This window comes from Zalophus californianus, chromosome 2 (genome assembly GCF_009762305.2).
Source record: "Zalophus californianus isolate mZalCal1 chromosome 2, mZalCal1.pri.v2, whole genome shotgun sequence".
NCBI classification, from domain to species: Eukaryota; Metazoa; Chordata; class Mammalia; order Carnivora; family Otariidae; genus Zalophus; species Zalophus californianus.
In genome coordinates this window covers 106,415,345-106,428,152 of record NC_045596.1, presented here as the reverse complement: position 1 = coordinate 106,428,152, position 12,808 = coordinate 106,415,345, and the positions used below count along the sequence as shown (strand labels likewise).

Here is a 12,808-nt window from a genome sequence, read left to right as displayed (position 1 = left end):
TATTCACATTAAGTTTTAAGATTTTTTTTTTTAATATTTTGGGTAACAGTCCATTAAATCATCAACCTGGGGCACCTGGGTGGCTCTGTTGGTTTGAGTGTACGACTCCTGATTTCAGCTCAACCTGTGAACTCAGGGTCATGGGATTGAGCCCCGCGTCAGGCTCAGCATGGAGTCGGCTTGGGATTTTCTCTCCCTCTGCTCCTCCCCCAGCTCACACGTGCATGCTCTCAAAAATAAAATTTAACTTTTTTAAAAGATTTTAAACGAAATTCTTAAAAAAAAAAATTTATTTGAGATGGAGAGTGAGCGAGAGACAGAACACGAGCAGAGGGAGGAACAGAGGGAGAGAGAGAAACAAGACTCCCGGCTAAGGAGGAAGCCCAATGTGGGGCTAGATCCCAGGTCTCCAGGATCATGACCTGAGCCAAAGGCAGCTGCTTAACTGATTAAGCTACCCAGGCGCCCCTATTTTATTTATTTATTTGAGAGAAAGAGAGAGAGAGAGAAAGCACAAGCAGGGGGGAAGAGCAGAGAGGGAGAAGCAGGTTCCCCACTTAACAGGGAGCCTAATGTGGGGCTCGATCCCAAGACCCTGGGATCATGACCCCAGCCAAAGGCAGATACTTAACCAACTGAGCCACCCAGGTGTCCCAAAATTAATTTTTAAAAGTCATCAACCAACCCAAGATCATCTACATTTCCTCTATGTTATTTTCTAGAAGTTTCATAGTTTTGTGTTTTACATGTAGGTCTGATCCACCTGGACTTACTTTTTGTGAAAAAATATAGGGTCTGAGTCTAGATTCATCTTTTTGCATGTGGGTCTCAAGTTGATCCATTACCATTTGTTGAAAAGACTATATTCTCTCCATTGTACTGCCTTTGTCCTTTGTCAAGTATCAGTTTACTGTATTATTGAAAGTGTGTTTCTGGGCTCTCTATTGTGTTCCATTGATCTATTTGTCTATTCTTTTACCAATAACACATTGTCTTGAAAACTGTAGCTTTATAGTAACTCTTGAAGTCAGAAAGTATCAGCTCTCTGACTGTTCTTCAATACTGTACTGGCAATCCTGGTCTTCTGCCTCTCTGTATAAATTTTAGAACCAGTCAGTTAATATCCACAAAATAAATTCCTGGAATCTTGATTGGGACTGCATTCAATCTACAGATCAATTTGGGGAAAACTAGTAACACTGAGTCTTCCTGTCTCATTTAGTAGTTCTTTAATTTCTTTCCATTAAGAGTTATCGTATTACTCATATAGATCTCCTACATCTTTAATTAGCTTTATATCTCATTTCATTTTGGGGAAGGGGTGCTAATGTAAATGGTATTATGTGTTTTTTTTTTTTTTCCCTATCATTTTCTTTATGGTGCCCCCTGAAGGACAAAATTTAAAAATTTTTTATGATATCCAATTTTTTTCTTTTGTCACCTGTGCATTGGTTTCATATAAGAAACCACTGTCAAATACAAAGTCATGAAGAATTTATGTTTCCTTGCAATCCTTGTGTAGTTTTTGCTCTTATATTTTGTATCAATTCAAATGAGTCAATTTTTTTGTACATGGTGAGTAAGGGTGGCATCTAATATATTCTTTTGCATATGGATATCCACTTGTCTGTCCCAAGACGACTTACTAAAGACTATTCTTTGCGGGGTGCCTGGGTGGCTCAGTCGTTTAGCATCTGCCTTCGGCTCAGGTCATGTTCCCAGAGTCCTGGGATCGAGCCCCGCATCAGGCTCCCTGCTTGGCGGGAAGCCTGCTTCTCCCTCTCCCACTCCCCCTGCTTGTGTTCCCTCTCTCGCTGTGTCTCTGTCAAATAAATAAATAAAATCTTTAAAAAATAAAAAATAATAATAAAAATAAAGACTAGTCTCTGCCTATTGAATGAATGGTTTAGGTACTTTTGCCAGAAGTCAGTTGAACATAGACATATGCGTTTATTTCTGGACTTTGAATTCTCTTCCACTGACCTGTTTGTCTATGCTTTTTCTAGTAACAACACTGTTTTAACATAAGAACTGTATATGAATTCTTCAACTTTGTTCTTTTTCAAGATTGTTTTGGCTATTCTGGGTCCCTTGAATTTCAATATGAATTTTAGAACATCTCATTTTCTGCAAAGAAGCCAGTTAGGATATTGATAGAGATTACGCTGAATCTACAGATTGATTTTGGTTGGTTACTACTTTATGGTGTATGCTCCCTTATCTTTTTGATGTCACATATAAATAACATAACTGATTTTACTTACATATACTCGGATATTTATTATTTTTGCTATCTAAACATTTGGGTTTAAATCTACGACTTTGGGTGCCTGGGTGGCTCAGATGGTTAAGCGACTGCCTTCGGCTCAGGTCATGATCCCGGAGTCCCTGGATCGAGTCCCGCATTAGGCTCCCTGCTCGACAGGGAGTGTGATTCGCCCTCTGACCCTCCCCCCCCTCATGTTCTCTCTCTCTCTCATTCTCTCTCTCTCAAATAAATAAAATCTTAAATAAATAAATAAATAAATAAATAAATCTATCTATCTATCTATCTATCTATCTATCTACGACTTTAGGGGCGCCTGGGTGGCTCAGTTGGTTAAGCGACTGCCTTCGGCTCAGGTCATGATCCTGGAGTCCCGGGATCGAGTCCCACATCGGGCTCCCTGCTCAGCGGGGAGCCTGCTTCTCCCTCTAACCCTCCCCGCTCTCATGTACACTCTCTCTCTCATTCTCGCTCTCTCAAATAAATAAATCTTTAAAAAAAAATAAATCTACGACTTCAGGGGTGCCTGGGTGACTGTCACTTAAGTGTCCAACTCTTGGTTTTGGTTCAGGTCATGAAATCTAGCCCCCCACCGGGCTCTGCACTCAGCGGAATCTCTGCTTGAGATCGTCTCCCTTTGCCCCCGGCCCCTCCCCCAGCTCGCTGGCTTGCTCTCTCTCAGATAAATAAACAAACAAACCTACCACTTTATTTTTGTGCTGGAAGCCCCTTTTCTTATTCTACATTTTCCCTTTCTCCTAGTTTCACAGTTCTTTCCTCTAATTTTATTTTTGAATGGGTATCCTTCAAACTGCAACATGAAAACTTTAAAAACTAATCAGTATCTTTTTCCTAGACACAAAAATGCCCTTAAATACTATTCATTTAATTGCTCTCTCCAACTGTGTTAATGTTATGTTAAATCTGTAAGACACTGTTTTATACAGTTAATATTTAGATTTATTCACTATCTCTTGCTTTGCTCTGCAGTGCTTTCTATATACCTGGCATCTTTGCAATTTTGTTTGATGCGGCTTTCCTAAGTTACAATTTCTCTCATTATATTTCACCCTCTTACTTGAAAGACATTTTGCAAAGCATACAATTATAGGTTGATAGTTATTTTCCCTATATTAATACTATCATTCCAGTGTCTGTTGCATTCAACTGTTTACTGTTGGAAAGTCAGCTGTCAGCTGTGCACTCTCCTACCTTTAAATGTAATCTGCCTTTTTTTTCCTGGCTGCTCTACTCTGATACCACTCCTCAATTCAGGAAAAGTTCCAGCTATTACCTCTTAAAATACTGACTTTGGCCCCTTTTCTCTAATCTTTCCTTCTGAAATTCTGATTAAAAGTCTATTTTAGACCATTTTTATCACTCCGTATTCCACATTTCTTGCCTTTTTAAACCTTTTCTTGAAAAGCTATAAAATCCAGATGTTAAATTCTACAACTTGATTTGAAATGTAGTAAATAATAGCAAAGACTCTCCAAAATATCATTACATACCCTTTCATATATTCTTTGCCTCTCTGTGCCTCTCTGTACTGATTTCTGAATAGTTTCTTGTAAGCTGTCTTCTGATTTACTGATTCTCTGATTGTATCTAATCTGCTATTAATCCCCTTAATTAATTTAATTAACTGTTTTTACTTGCAGAAATTCTAGGAATGTTACTGTTTAGAACTACTTCCCTGAACATACTGTTTTCTTAAACACAGTTAACAGTTATTCCATATTGTTTAATAATTCCATTATCTAAATTATTTCAGGGTATGGTTTTGCTCATTCTCACATGTAGTACCATATTTCCTTATTTGATTATTAATTTTGTGAATTGCTCACGTTCAAGATAATTTGGGTAAATTATTCAAGGTCTAGGATAAAAGTGAACGTCCTCACAAAGGAGCTATGTTGGCTTCTGCTAGGTTTCTGGGAAATTAACAGGTCATAATCACTTTAAATTCATGACTAGTGGTCACGTCATCTAGATACTATGAATTTAAGTTGCATGATTATAAATTCTAAGCCATTTTTTTTTCTTCTTAGTCTGTTCAGCACAACTAGGGAAATTTCTTTGTAGTCCCATGGAGGAGTAGGTGAGAAAGCAAGTTAAGTTCTCTTTCACTTAAGGTGTATTTCTTTTAGGTACCAATTTAATAGAAGACTCGCTCAAATCCCCAACTTTGGCTGAGCCATTGGTTTGTGCCTTTTCCCCCTTTATTTTTGGGGGACTTCAGGAATGCTGAATTCATCAAATTCCCCAAATTCCAAAATGGTCTCCAGGGCAACACTGGGTTCAATACTCCACTTCTCTATGGCTTTATTCTGATAATAACTTACCTTGCCAATCTTCAAGGACTTTTAAGATGTTTTGTCATCTATAAAAAGGCCATTTGAGTTGTTTTCAGCAGTAAGAACATGGCAGAAACAGAAAGCCTATACTCAGTCTAGTGCAGTTCAATAACTTCTGGATCCAGCAAAAAATCCTTTTGCAAAGTCGGAAAAGATCACTAAACTAACCTATTGATTTGGCATTCTTTTCATTTACATCTAACTCAATCTGTTCAGTCCCTGACACATCTGATTATTCTTTCCTCTTGAAGTTGGTTTTTGGCTTCTACAGCACCACTTCCTATTACAACTCCTAAGTGATGATTCCTCAGGGCTCAGATCTGGATTTTCTTATTTCAACATTTCCTCTACTACCAAGTTACCTTGAATTATCAATACCCATTCTCCTAGACTACTTTAATAGCTTCCCAAGGGGATTTCTTCTGCCACTCTTGTACCTATCTAATCCATTCTCCACCATAATAACCAGAGTTATCTTTTAAATACAAAAATTAGGGTGGCTCAGCTGGTTAAGCATCAAAAATTAGGGTGGTTCAGCTGGTTAAGCATCTGGCTCTTGGTTTCCACTCAAGTCATGAACTAAAGGTCAACAGATCGAGCGCCATGTTGGGCTCCACACTCAGTGCGGAGTCTGCTGGAGATTCTCTCTCTTTCTCTCCCTCTTCCTCTGCTCCCCCCCCCACTCTCTCTTTAAAATATAATCTTAAAAAGAATAAATAGAAAAAAATAAAAAGAAAAATTAGATTAAGCCCTGTTGCCTGTGTAAAACCCTCCAATGTACTTTATTTGAACTTTAGAAAAATTCCAAACTATTTAGCACGGCCCACAAAACCATATATGATCAGACTTCTCCCTATATACCGCCATAACCGTCCTTATATAATAATACTATAAACAAATGGACTTGTTTTTCAGTCCTTAAAATACACCAAATTCTTTCTTCCCACAGATCCTTGCCACTTGCTGTTTCCTCTTCCTAGAATATGGTTTACCTGCCTTTTGCAGGGTTTAATCTTACTCATACTTCAGATCTCACTATAACTGACTTTCTCACAGGCATTCATTCCCTGACAACCCAACCCAGGAGCATCCTGTTCTTTTCCTTTAGCACATTTATTATAATTTGTAATTTGTGATTAAGTATTTACTGTGGGTTTATTTTAATGTCTGTCCTCCCAATTATTTGTAAGAACCAGGCATGTAGAGACCCTACTGTTATCTTCCCATTCCATGCCCAGGACCTAGCAAAATGTCTGGCTCATAGTAGGAGTTTAACAAATATATATTAAATCATTGTTTTCTTTCCCTTTAAGCAGACCCACAGGAAAAGTACAATTTGAATCAGAAATTACATGTTGAACACAGAATTAGAAAAATGGGGAATAAGTCAGGTGATAAGAATGTACATACGAATCAGGCTAAAATACAATATACTTATGAACAGACCCATAATGCTTAAGAGTCATATAGCCAAGATTACTTTCCCCTAATGTTTCATGGTTAAGTGGTCAGATGCTGGTTTTTAATTAACTCAATACATGGCTTTTCCTTATTGTTATCTACACTTTAGTTAAAGCAAATAAATAATCACCTACAAATATGTTTCTCAAGATGGCCTGAAAGTTCATTATTTAGAACTCAAAAAATTTCCCCATAGAACCAATATTATATACATTGGTTAGCTTTTTGTTGGTTAGTTCATAATGTTTAATCCATTATTCACTTATCCATTTAATGAATAAGAATTGAGTGCTACTATGTGCCAGGAACTACTCTAGCAGTGGAGATATAGTAGTGTACAAAATAAGGCAAAAATTCCTATCTTCACAGATCTTATATCCATGTGATCAAAACAGAAAAGAAGTGCAATATACAGAATGATAGATGGTGAAGAACAAAACAGGGTAGAGAGATAGGGAATGGAGGGAATGTAATTTTAACCTATTATTAAATTTATTTCTAGCTCTTTCTATTCCAAAAGGATTTAAGTTAGAGATTACTTATAGAACCTAAGTATCACAAACAAAATAACCATGCTTAAACAAGGAAAGATTTTAAACCAAGAAACTATAAAAACATACTTCCTTTTCACAGTAGGACAGAGAAAACTATTCAGGCCCTTAAATTACAGACAAGCTACAATAACCTGAGGCATGGTCTCCAAAAAGGCAATGGTTAGAGAAGGTAAGGGGGTGAGGGTGATGCACTGATGGAAATTCCAGAAAGAAAAAGAAATGAAGAGCAAAGAAGGAAAGCATACTTCTTGCTAATGATACCAACCTCCATGGACAGCCAGTCCCTTCGATTTCAATCTCTAGTTGGCAGACTTTTTTCCTACAACTGTTAAACTATTTCTGACCAAGATCTCTCCTCTATTTGGCATAGTATAGTTACACAACTTTCCCCTCATTATTCTATCCCAAAAACAAATATTTAACTTTTTTTAATGGCAGAAAAAGATCCCCTTAATCCCTATCTTTATCATTAAAATTCATATCAAAGGAATGCAGATAGCCAGTAGAATACTCTGGTTCTCTCATATTTTACCCTCAAAACTAGGATAGGCATTCAGGATGTGGGGTCAAATTCAAGAAGATAAAAAACTGGAACAAGGTTTCAAAGAGCACCCCTAATACCACAGTAATGATTGGACAAGGAGAGACAATCAGCCATTTTAATCTTCTATCCTTGTCCACAACCATAAAGCATGCACCATAGACTAAGGAGAGAACAATGGAAGGGAACAACAAAAGTAACCCTTCTCTAAAACCCTACTCATTTAGCTGCGGTGATTATAGGCCAGGGTAAGAAATGAGCATATAAACTAAGCCTGTCCATTAACTTCAGGTTTTTTTCTTCTTATTAGAAAGCACCTTATTATTTTCACCTGAAAAAAGGGTTTTAGTAAATGAGTGCTAATTTTTTTGTAATTATGCATTTCACTGTCATTTTAATAAAATTATTTCTCAGGTTGTGACTATCATATTCTGGGAATTTTTCAAAATTAAATTTATTTATATTCAAAATTTAATAAAGCCTCAAGTTTAGGAAAATACAGGGAGCAACATAATAAAAAAACTAGTATCAGCAGAAATGTTACCCAGAAAATATTACCTTTATGGCTGTGTGTTTGTTTTCATCTTCCTCCATCCATAGATCCTGTTCATAGTAATATAAGCCATCATTAATGACTTTAGCAAGTTCAGATGTAATTTTTGCCCGAGACATGTGGTTGCCTGTTCGATCTCCTCCAGGATGTTTTCTCATGTAAGGTGGTGTCTGAGTTACAATCAAAATCTTGTTTAAATCCTGGTCATCAATTTCATAATCTGAATCATTATCAGACCAATCAGTAAATGTGTTTTTTCGTCCTTCTATTTGTTCTATCTCTTCATCAAATAAAAAATCAAGTTCTTCTTGCTCTTGTTCATCTGAAGGATACAGCTGATCTGATGCCTCTTCAGGTAGAGATGACGATTCCTAAAGGAAGAAAATGGTATTTTATATACAAACTTTTTTTTATCATTTTAAAAAGAAACATCACATAATAACGTTACAAGTTAGTAATATGAAGCCTGTGTGTTCAGTGACTAGTAAGCAGGAAAATTATAAAAGAAAATCAAGCCAGTATTATTCTGGCCCAATAAATACAAAGAATTTGCTAAACACTAAGTTTAATGCTAAATAAAAACACAAAATTGAGTAAAAGGAGGGTTAAAGACTCCTTTAAAGTAAGAATGGTGCTTAGCTAATCCATTATAGCACACCAACTCATTTTACAAATGAGGGGAAAAAAAGGCTTAGAGCTATGAAGTTAATTTGTCCAGAATTTCAGAATTTGTCAGGACTAGAACAATCAAGGTTTTCTGACTTCCAAATTCAATGATCTTCCTAGTCCAAATCCTCACAATATTAATGCCATTAACTAGGTTTCCTAGCTAATCCCTCTTCTCAATCTTCACCCTCACTCACTGTGGCCAGGTTTTCATATTAAATTTACCTTAACATGCATTAAACTGTTGAACTTTGTCCTTCCTGAAAAAATTTAAATTGCTTCCTATTGGGTGACATAACAAATCCAAAACTTTAGATCCTAGATCTTCTAAAATCTAACCTCCTCTTGATTTCCATAACTCTCAACATAAGAAAACAGGCGTCTCAATGTCATTTTCCAATGTCAGCCTTTGACCAATCCTTATCCTTCAGCAAATGTTAACTCTCCTCTGCCTAGAATAAAACAATCGCCCTCTCTCAGAATTCCTATTAACGTAATACATATCTTTTCAGTCAATTATTATCTGGTCCTCACTGTGAGCCAGGCACTGCTCAAGGAAAGGATATACAATAATAATAACTCTGCCCAGACAAGAGCTAACATTCTACTAAACAGAAGACAGTCCATGATAAGTTTTTACTAAAAAAAATAATAATAAAAGTAAGTTTTAGCACACTGTGAATATATTTTAAAAAGAAACTATATACCTTGCTATTCACAAGTACATGAAAAAAGTCTGAGAATAAACACCGAACTGTTAATAATGGTAAACCCTGGACAGAGTTTCTTACTTTTTACTCTGTATTGGTATTTAAATTTGTTTCAAACATAGATTTTTTTTTTAATTTGTGAGGAAGAAACAAGGGATTTGGGTTGAAGAGGACTTGACTAAGCACACTTACTTGCAGTAATGATTCACAGTAATGAAAAAAATAAATCCATGGCAATATGAAAACAAGTATTATACTATCAGAAAATCAGAAATTGTTCTGACTTTCTGGAAAGCAGAAAGCAAATGGGATTGTATTAATAATAAGACTAGAGGAAACAGCAATCTAGTATCTATATAAAGACTGATACCACTGGTCCCACCGGGACCCTAAAAAGTTTTGAGATGATAAGCACAATGAGCAGGAATGGACTATGTGACAGCCATCAAAATGGATAGCTGGAAAACCAAACTACAGGATACAGCTAGAACAGTCAATCCCACACCCTTACCTGAGAATATGAAACTATAAAATCTGCTCCCAACTTAAAGCCCAAGAATTGCTTTCTAAACAAAATGAAAGATTTGCCAAGAGAGGGCTCATGTCCATGGAGCCGGACAGAGGTTGAATACATCCCAATATTATTCTAAACTTCTAAAAAAGAGCTGGGGGGAAGAAAGAGAAGGTAATTTTACCAATGAATAAAGTACACTAAGGAATTCTACTTCTCAGAGAAAAGTACTGATTTTATCAATTCTGAATACCCAGAATTAGCATGACTGTTCTCTGCCAAGGTCTAGAAGTCTAACAGGACCTTACACTTAACCAAGAGTGTGCATAATGAGACCTCACATTCAGGAGAAAGACTTTCTGGATGAGCAACCTACAAGGCCACAAAAGGAGTCCATACCAATTTATCAATAACTAATATGAACCATCAACTAAAGATCACCACATATTAAGAAATAATCATCACCCTAAAAGAGAAGGAATGTAAAAAAAAAAAAAAAAAAACTGATGGAAATATCAGAAAACAGAATCTTTTTTAAACCCCCAATTCCAAAAAAACAGTAGCCAGATGATCAATTCAGGGAGTCCCAGGGGGTCCAACACCAGATAAAGAGGAACACCAAAAGTTGAAAAAAAGAGAAACATGAATTTTCCCAAAATAACAGACATGAATACACAGCACAATAAATAAAAACAGACCAACTCCAGGGTATATCATCTGAAATTTCAATAGTGGTGATGAAGAAATAATCTTAAAATCTCAACAACAAAATCACTTGTTACAAAAAATGTAAAGGGACTAAATTTCACAAGAAAAAAAAAACTGACCAAGATGACAGTAGAAAAAATGCTTTCAGGGGCGCCTGGGTGGCTCAGTCGTTAAGCGTCTGCCTTCGGCTCAGGTCATGATCCCGGGGTCCTGGGATCAAGCCCCTCATCGGGCTCCCTGCTCTGCGGGAAGCCTCTCCCTCTCCCACTCTGCCCTGCTTGTGTTCCCTCTCTCTCTGTGTCTCTCTCGGTTAAATAAATAAAATCTTAAAAAAAAAAAATGCTTTCAGATTTCTAAAGAAATCTATCTCCGAACAAGCTATAGCTACTCTAGAATGTTTATTTTTAAAAGATCATTTTTTTTCTTAAGTACATTGGCAATGTTGTCATTAAGTAACCCAACTCAGGAGGTATCACTGAAATATCTAGGCCCCCAGAACCTACAGTCAGCTTTCCTCCAAGCCAGACCATCACTCTGTAGTATCAGAATACATTTCAGATCTTACTAGTGGCACCAACATTCTTTGGCCATAAAACTGAAGGTCCTAGATTTTATACCATTCTTTTCCACTATTAAAACCAGATTCCATTACCAATTTGCTGGCCCTATATACACTCACCCTTCCAAAAACTTTTTTTAAACCAAGTCAAAGATGCTATCAATTTTAACAGGAACCATTATTTTTATTTATTTTTAAAAATTTGCACAATTGTGCTTTATTAATTAGCACATTTCCTGAATTTAAGCCCCTTAAGAAATCAGTTTTGGAGAGTTTTAAGTTGCTTGGCACCTCTCTAACTAGTCTTTGCAGTAATTTCTGACACTTTAATAACTTTTTTTTTTGCCAGTTCCTGTAAGAAAGGCAAAATTTTTCTTTTTTCTTTTATTTGGGTATAGTTGACACACAATGCTGCATTAGTTTCAGGTGTACAATGTATCAATTCAAGTTTTATGTTATGCTATGCTCACCGCAAGTGTAGCAACCATCTGTCACCATATAATGCTATTACAATATCATCGGCTACATTCCCCATGCTGTGCTTTTTATTACTGTGATTTATTCATTCCATAACTGGAAGTCTGTATCTCCCTCCCCCTTTACCCATTTTGTCTACAACCCCCACCCCTGCCCCTCTGCAACCATTAGTTTGCTCTCGATAGTTACAGGTCTGACTTTGCTTTTTGTTTACTCATTTTGTTTTTTAGATTCCACATGGGTGAAATCCTATAGTATTTGCCTTTTTCATTTTGACTTATTTCATTTAGCATAATACCCTCTAGGCGCACCCATGTTGTCGCATATGGCACAATTTCATCCTGTTTTACGGGTCATATTCCATTGTATATGTGTACCACATCTTCCTTATCAGTGGCCACTTAGGTTGCTTCCACATATTAGCTATTGTAAATAATACTTCAATAAACATGGAAGTGCATATATCTTTTTGAATTAGTATTTTCATTTTCTTTGGATTAATATTCACCAGTGGAATTACTGGATCATATGGTAATTTCTATTTTTAAATTTTTTCTTTAAGATTTTATTTATTCATTTGAGACACAGAGATAAAGAGAGAGAGAGAGCATGAGCAGGGGGAGAGGGCGAGGGAGAGGGAGAGGGAGAAGCAGGCTCCCCGCTGAGCCAGGAGCCGGATGTGGGGCTCGATCCCAGGACCCATCATGACCTGAGCCAAAGGCAGACGTTTAACCATCTGAGCCACCCAGGTGCCCCTCTATTTTTAAATTTTCAAGGCAACTTCATACTATCTTCTACAGTGGTTGTATCAATTTACTTCCCCACCAGTAGCATACAAGGGAGGAACCATTATTTTAAAAGAAATACTGAAATGGAGATTTTTTTAATGTGGAGGAAAGAATGTAGATCTTAGAATAAAATACTATACAAATCTTTGTCAATGATCCAGAACACGATCCTTTTTATGGTTTTGTGTGTGTGTGTGTGTGTGTGTGTGTGTGTGTGTGTGTGTGTGTGTGTGTGTGTGTGTGTGTTTTCAGGACAACATCCTTAGCCTCCCTACCTATACAGGGATGTTATTTGCCATGATAAATATAGAAATTAATCAAGAACTTCAGAAAATCTTGTCTTGAGAAAGCTGCTTTAGGATTTTTTTTTAAAGATTTTTACTTATTTTTTAGAGTGAGCACATGAGTAGGGGGAGGAGCAGAGGGGGAGAGGGAGGCAGTCCCACATGGGGCTGGATCTTGCCACCCTGAGCCAAAACCAAGAGTAGGACACTTGACCGAATGAGCCACCCAGGCACCCCTAGAAAGCTACTTCAGGCTTTTAAGATGTCCCCGGGGGGGCGGGGGAGGGAGGGGGGACCACCTCTTTTAACATTTAAATATGCTATGTTTAACCCCCACGGCTAATTAAAAAGTTATCTTTGATGAGGGTTTTTC

At 36.9% G+C, this 12,808-nt stretch overlaps 1 protein-coding gene across 10 annotated transcripts in view; it reads right to left on the bottom strand.

Moving 5' to 3' along the window:
• The window catches only part of LARP1B (La ribonucleoprotein 1B), a 118,917-nt gene that overhangs the window by 65,744 nt on the left and 40,365 nt on the right, over nucleotides 1-12,808 (bottom strand). For all 10 annotated transcript variants that reach the window (XR_003520754.2, XM_027598742.2, XM_027598740.2 and 7 more), the window contains one exon: nucleotides 7,738-8,103. Coding sequence is in view for 9 of the 10 variants with exons in the window: in XM_027598742.2 (XP_027454543.1) it covers nucleotides 7,738-8,103 (366 nt within the window). In the remaining variant the exon portion in view is untranslated. The remainder of the gene's footprint in view (nucleotides 1-7,737; nucleotides 8,104-12,808) is intronic.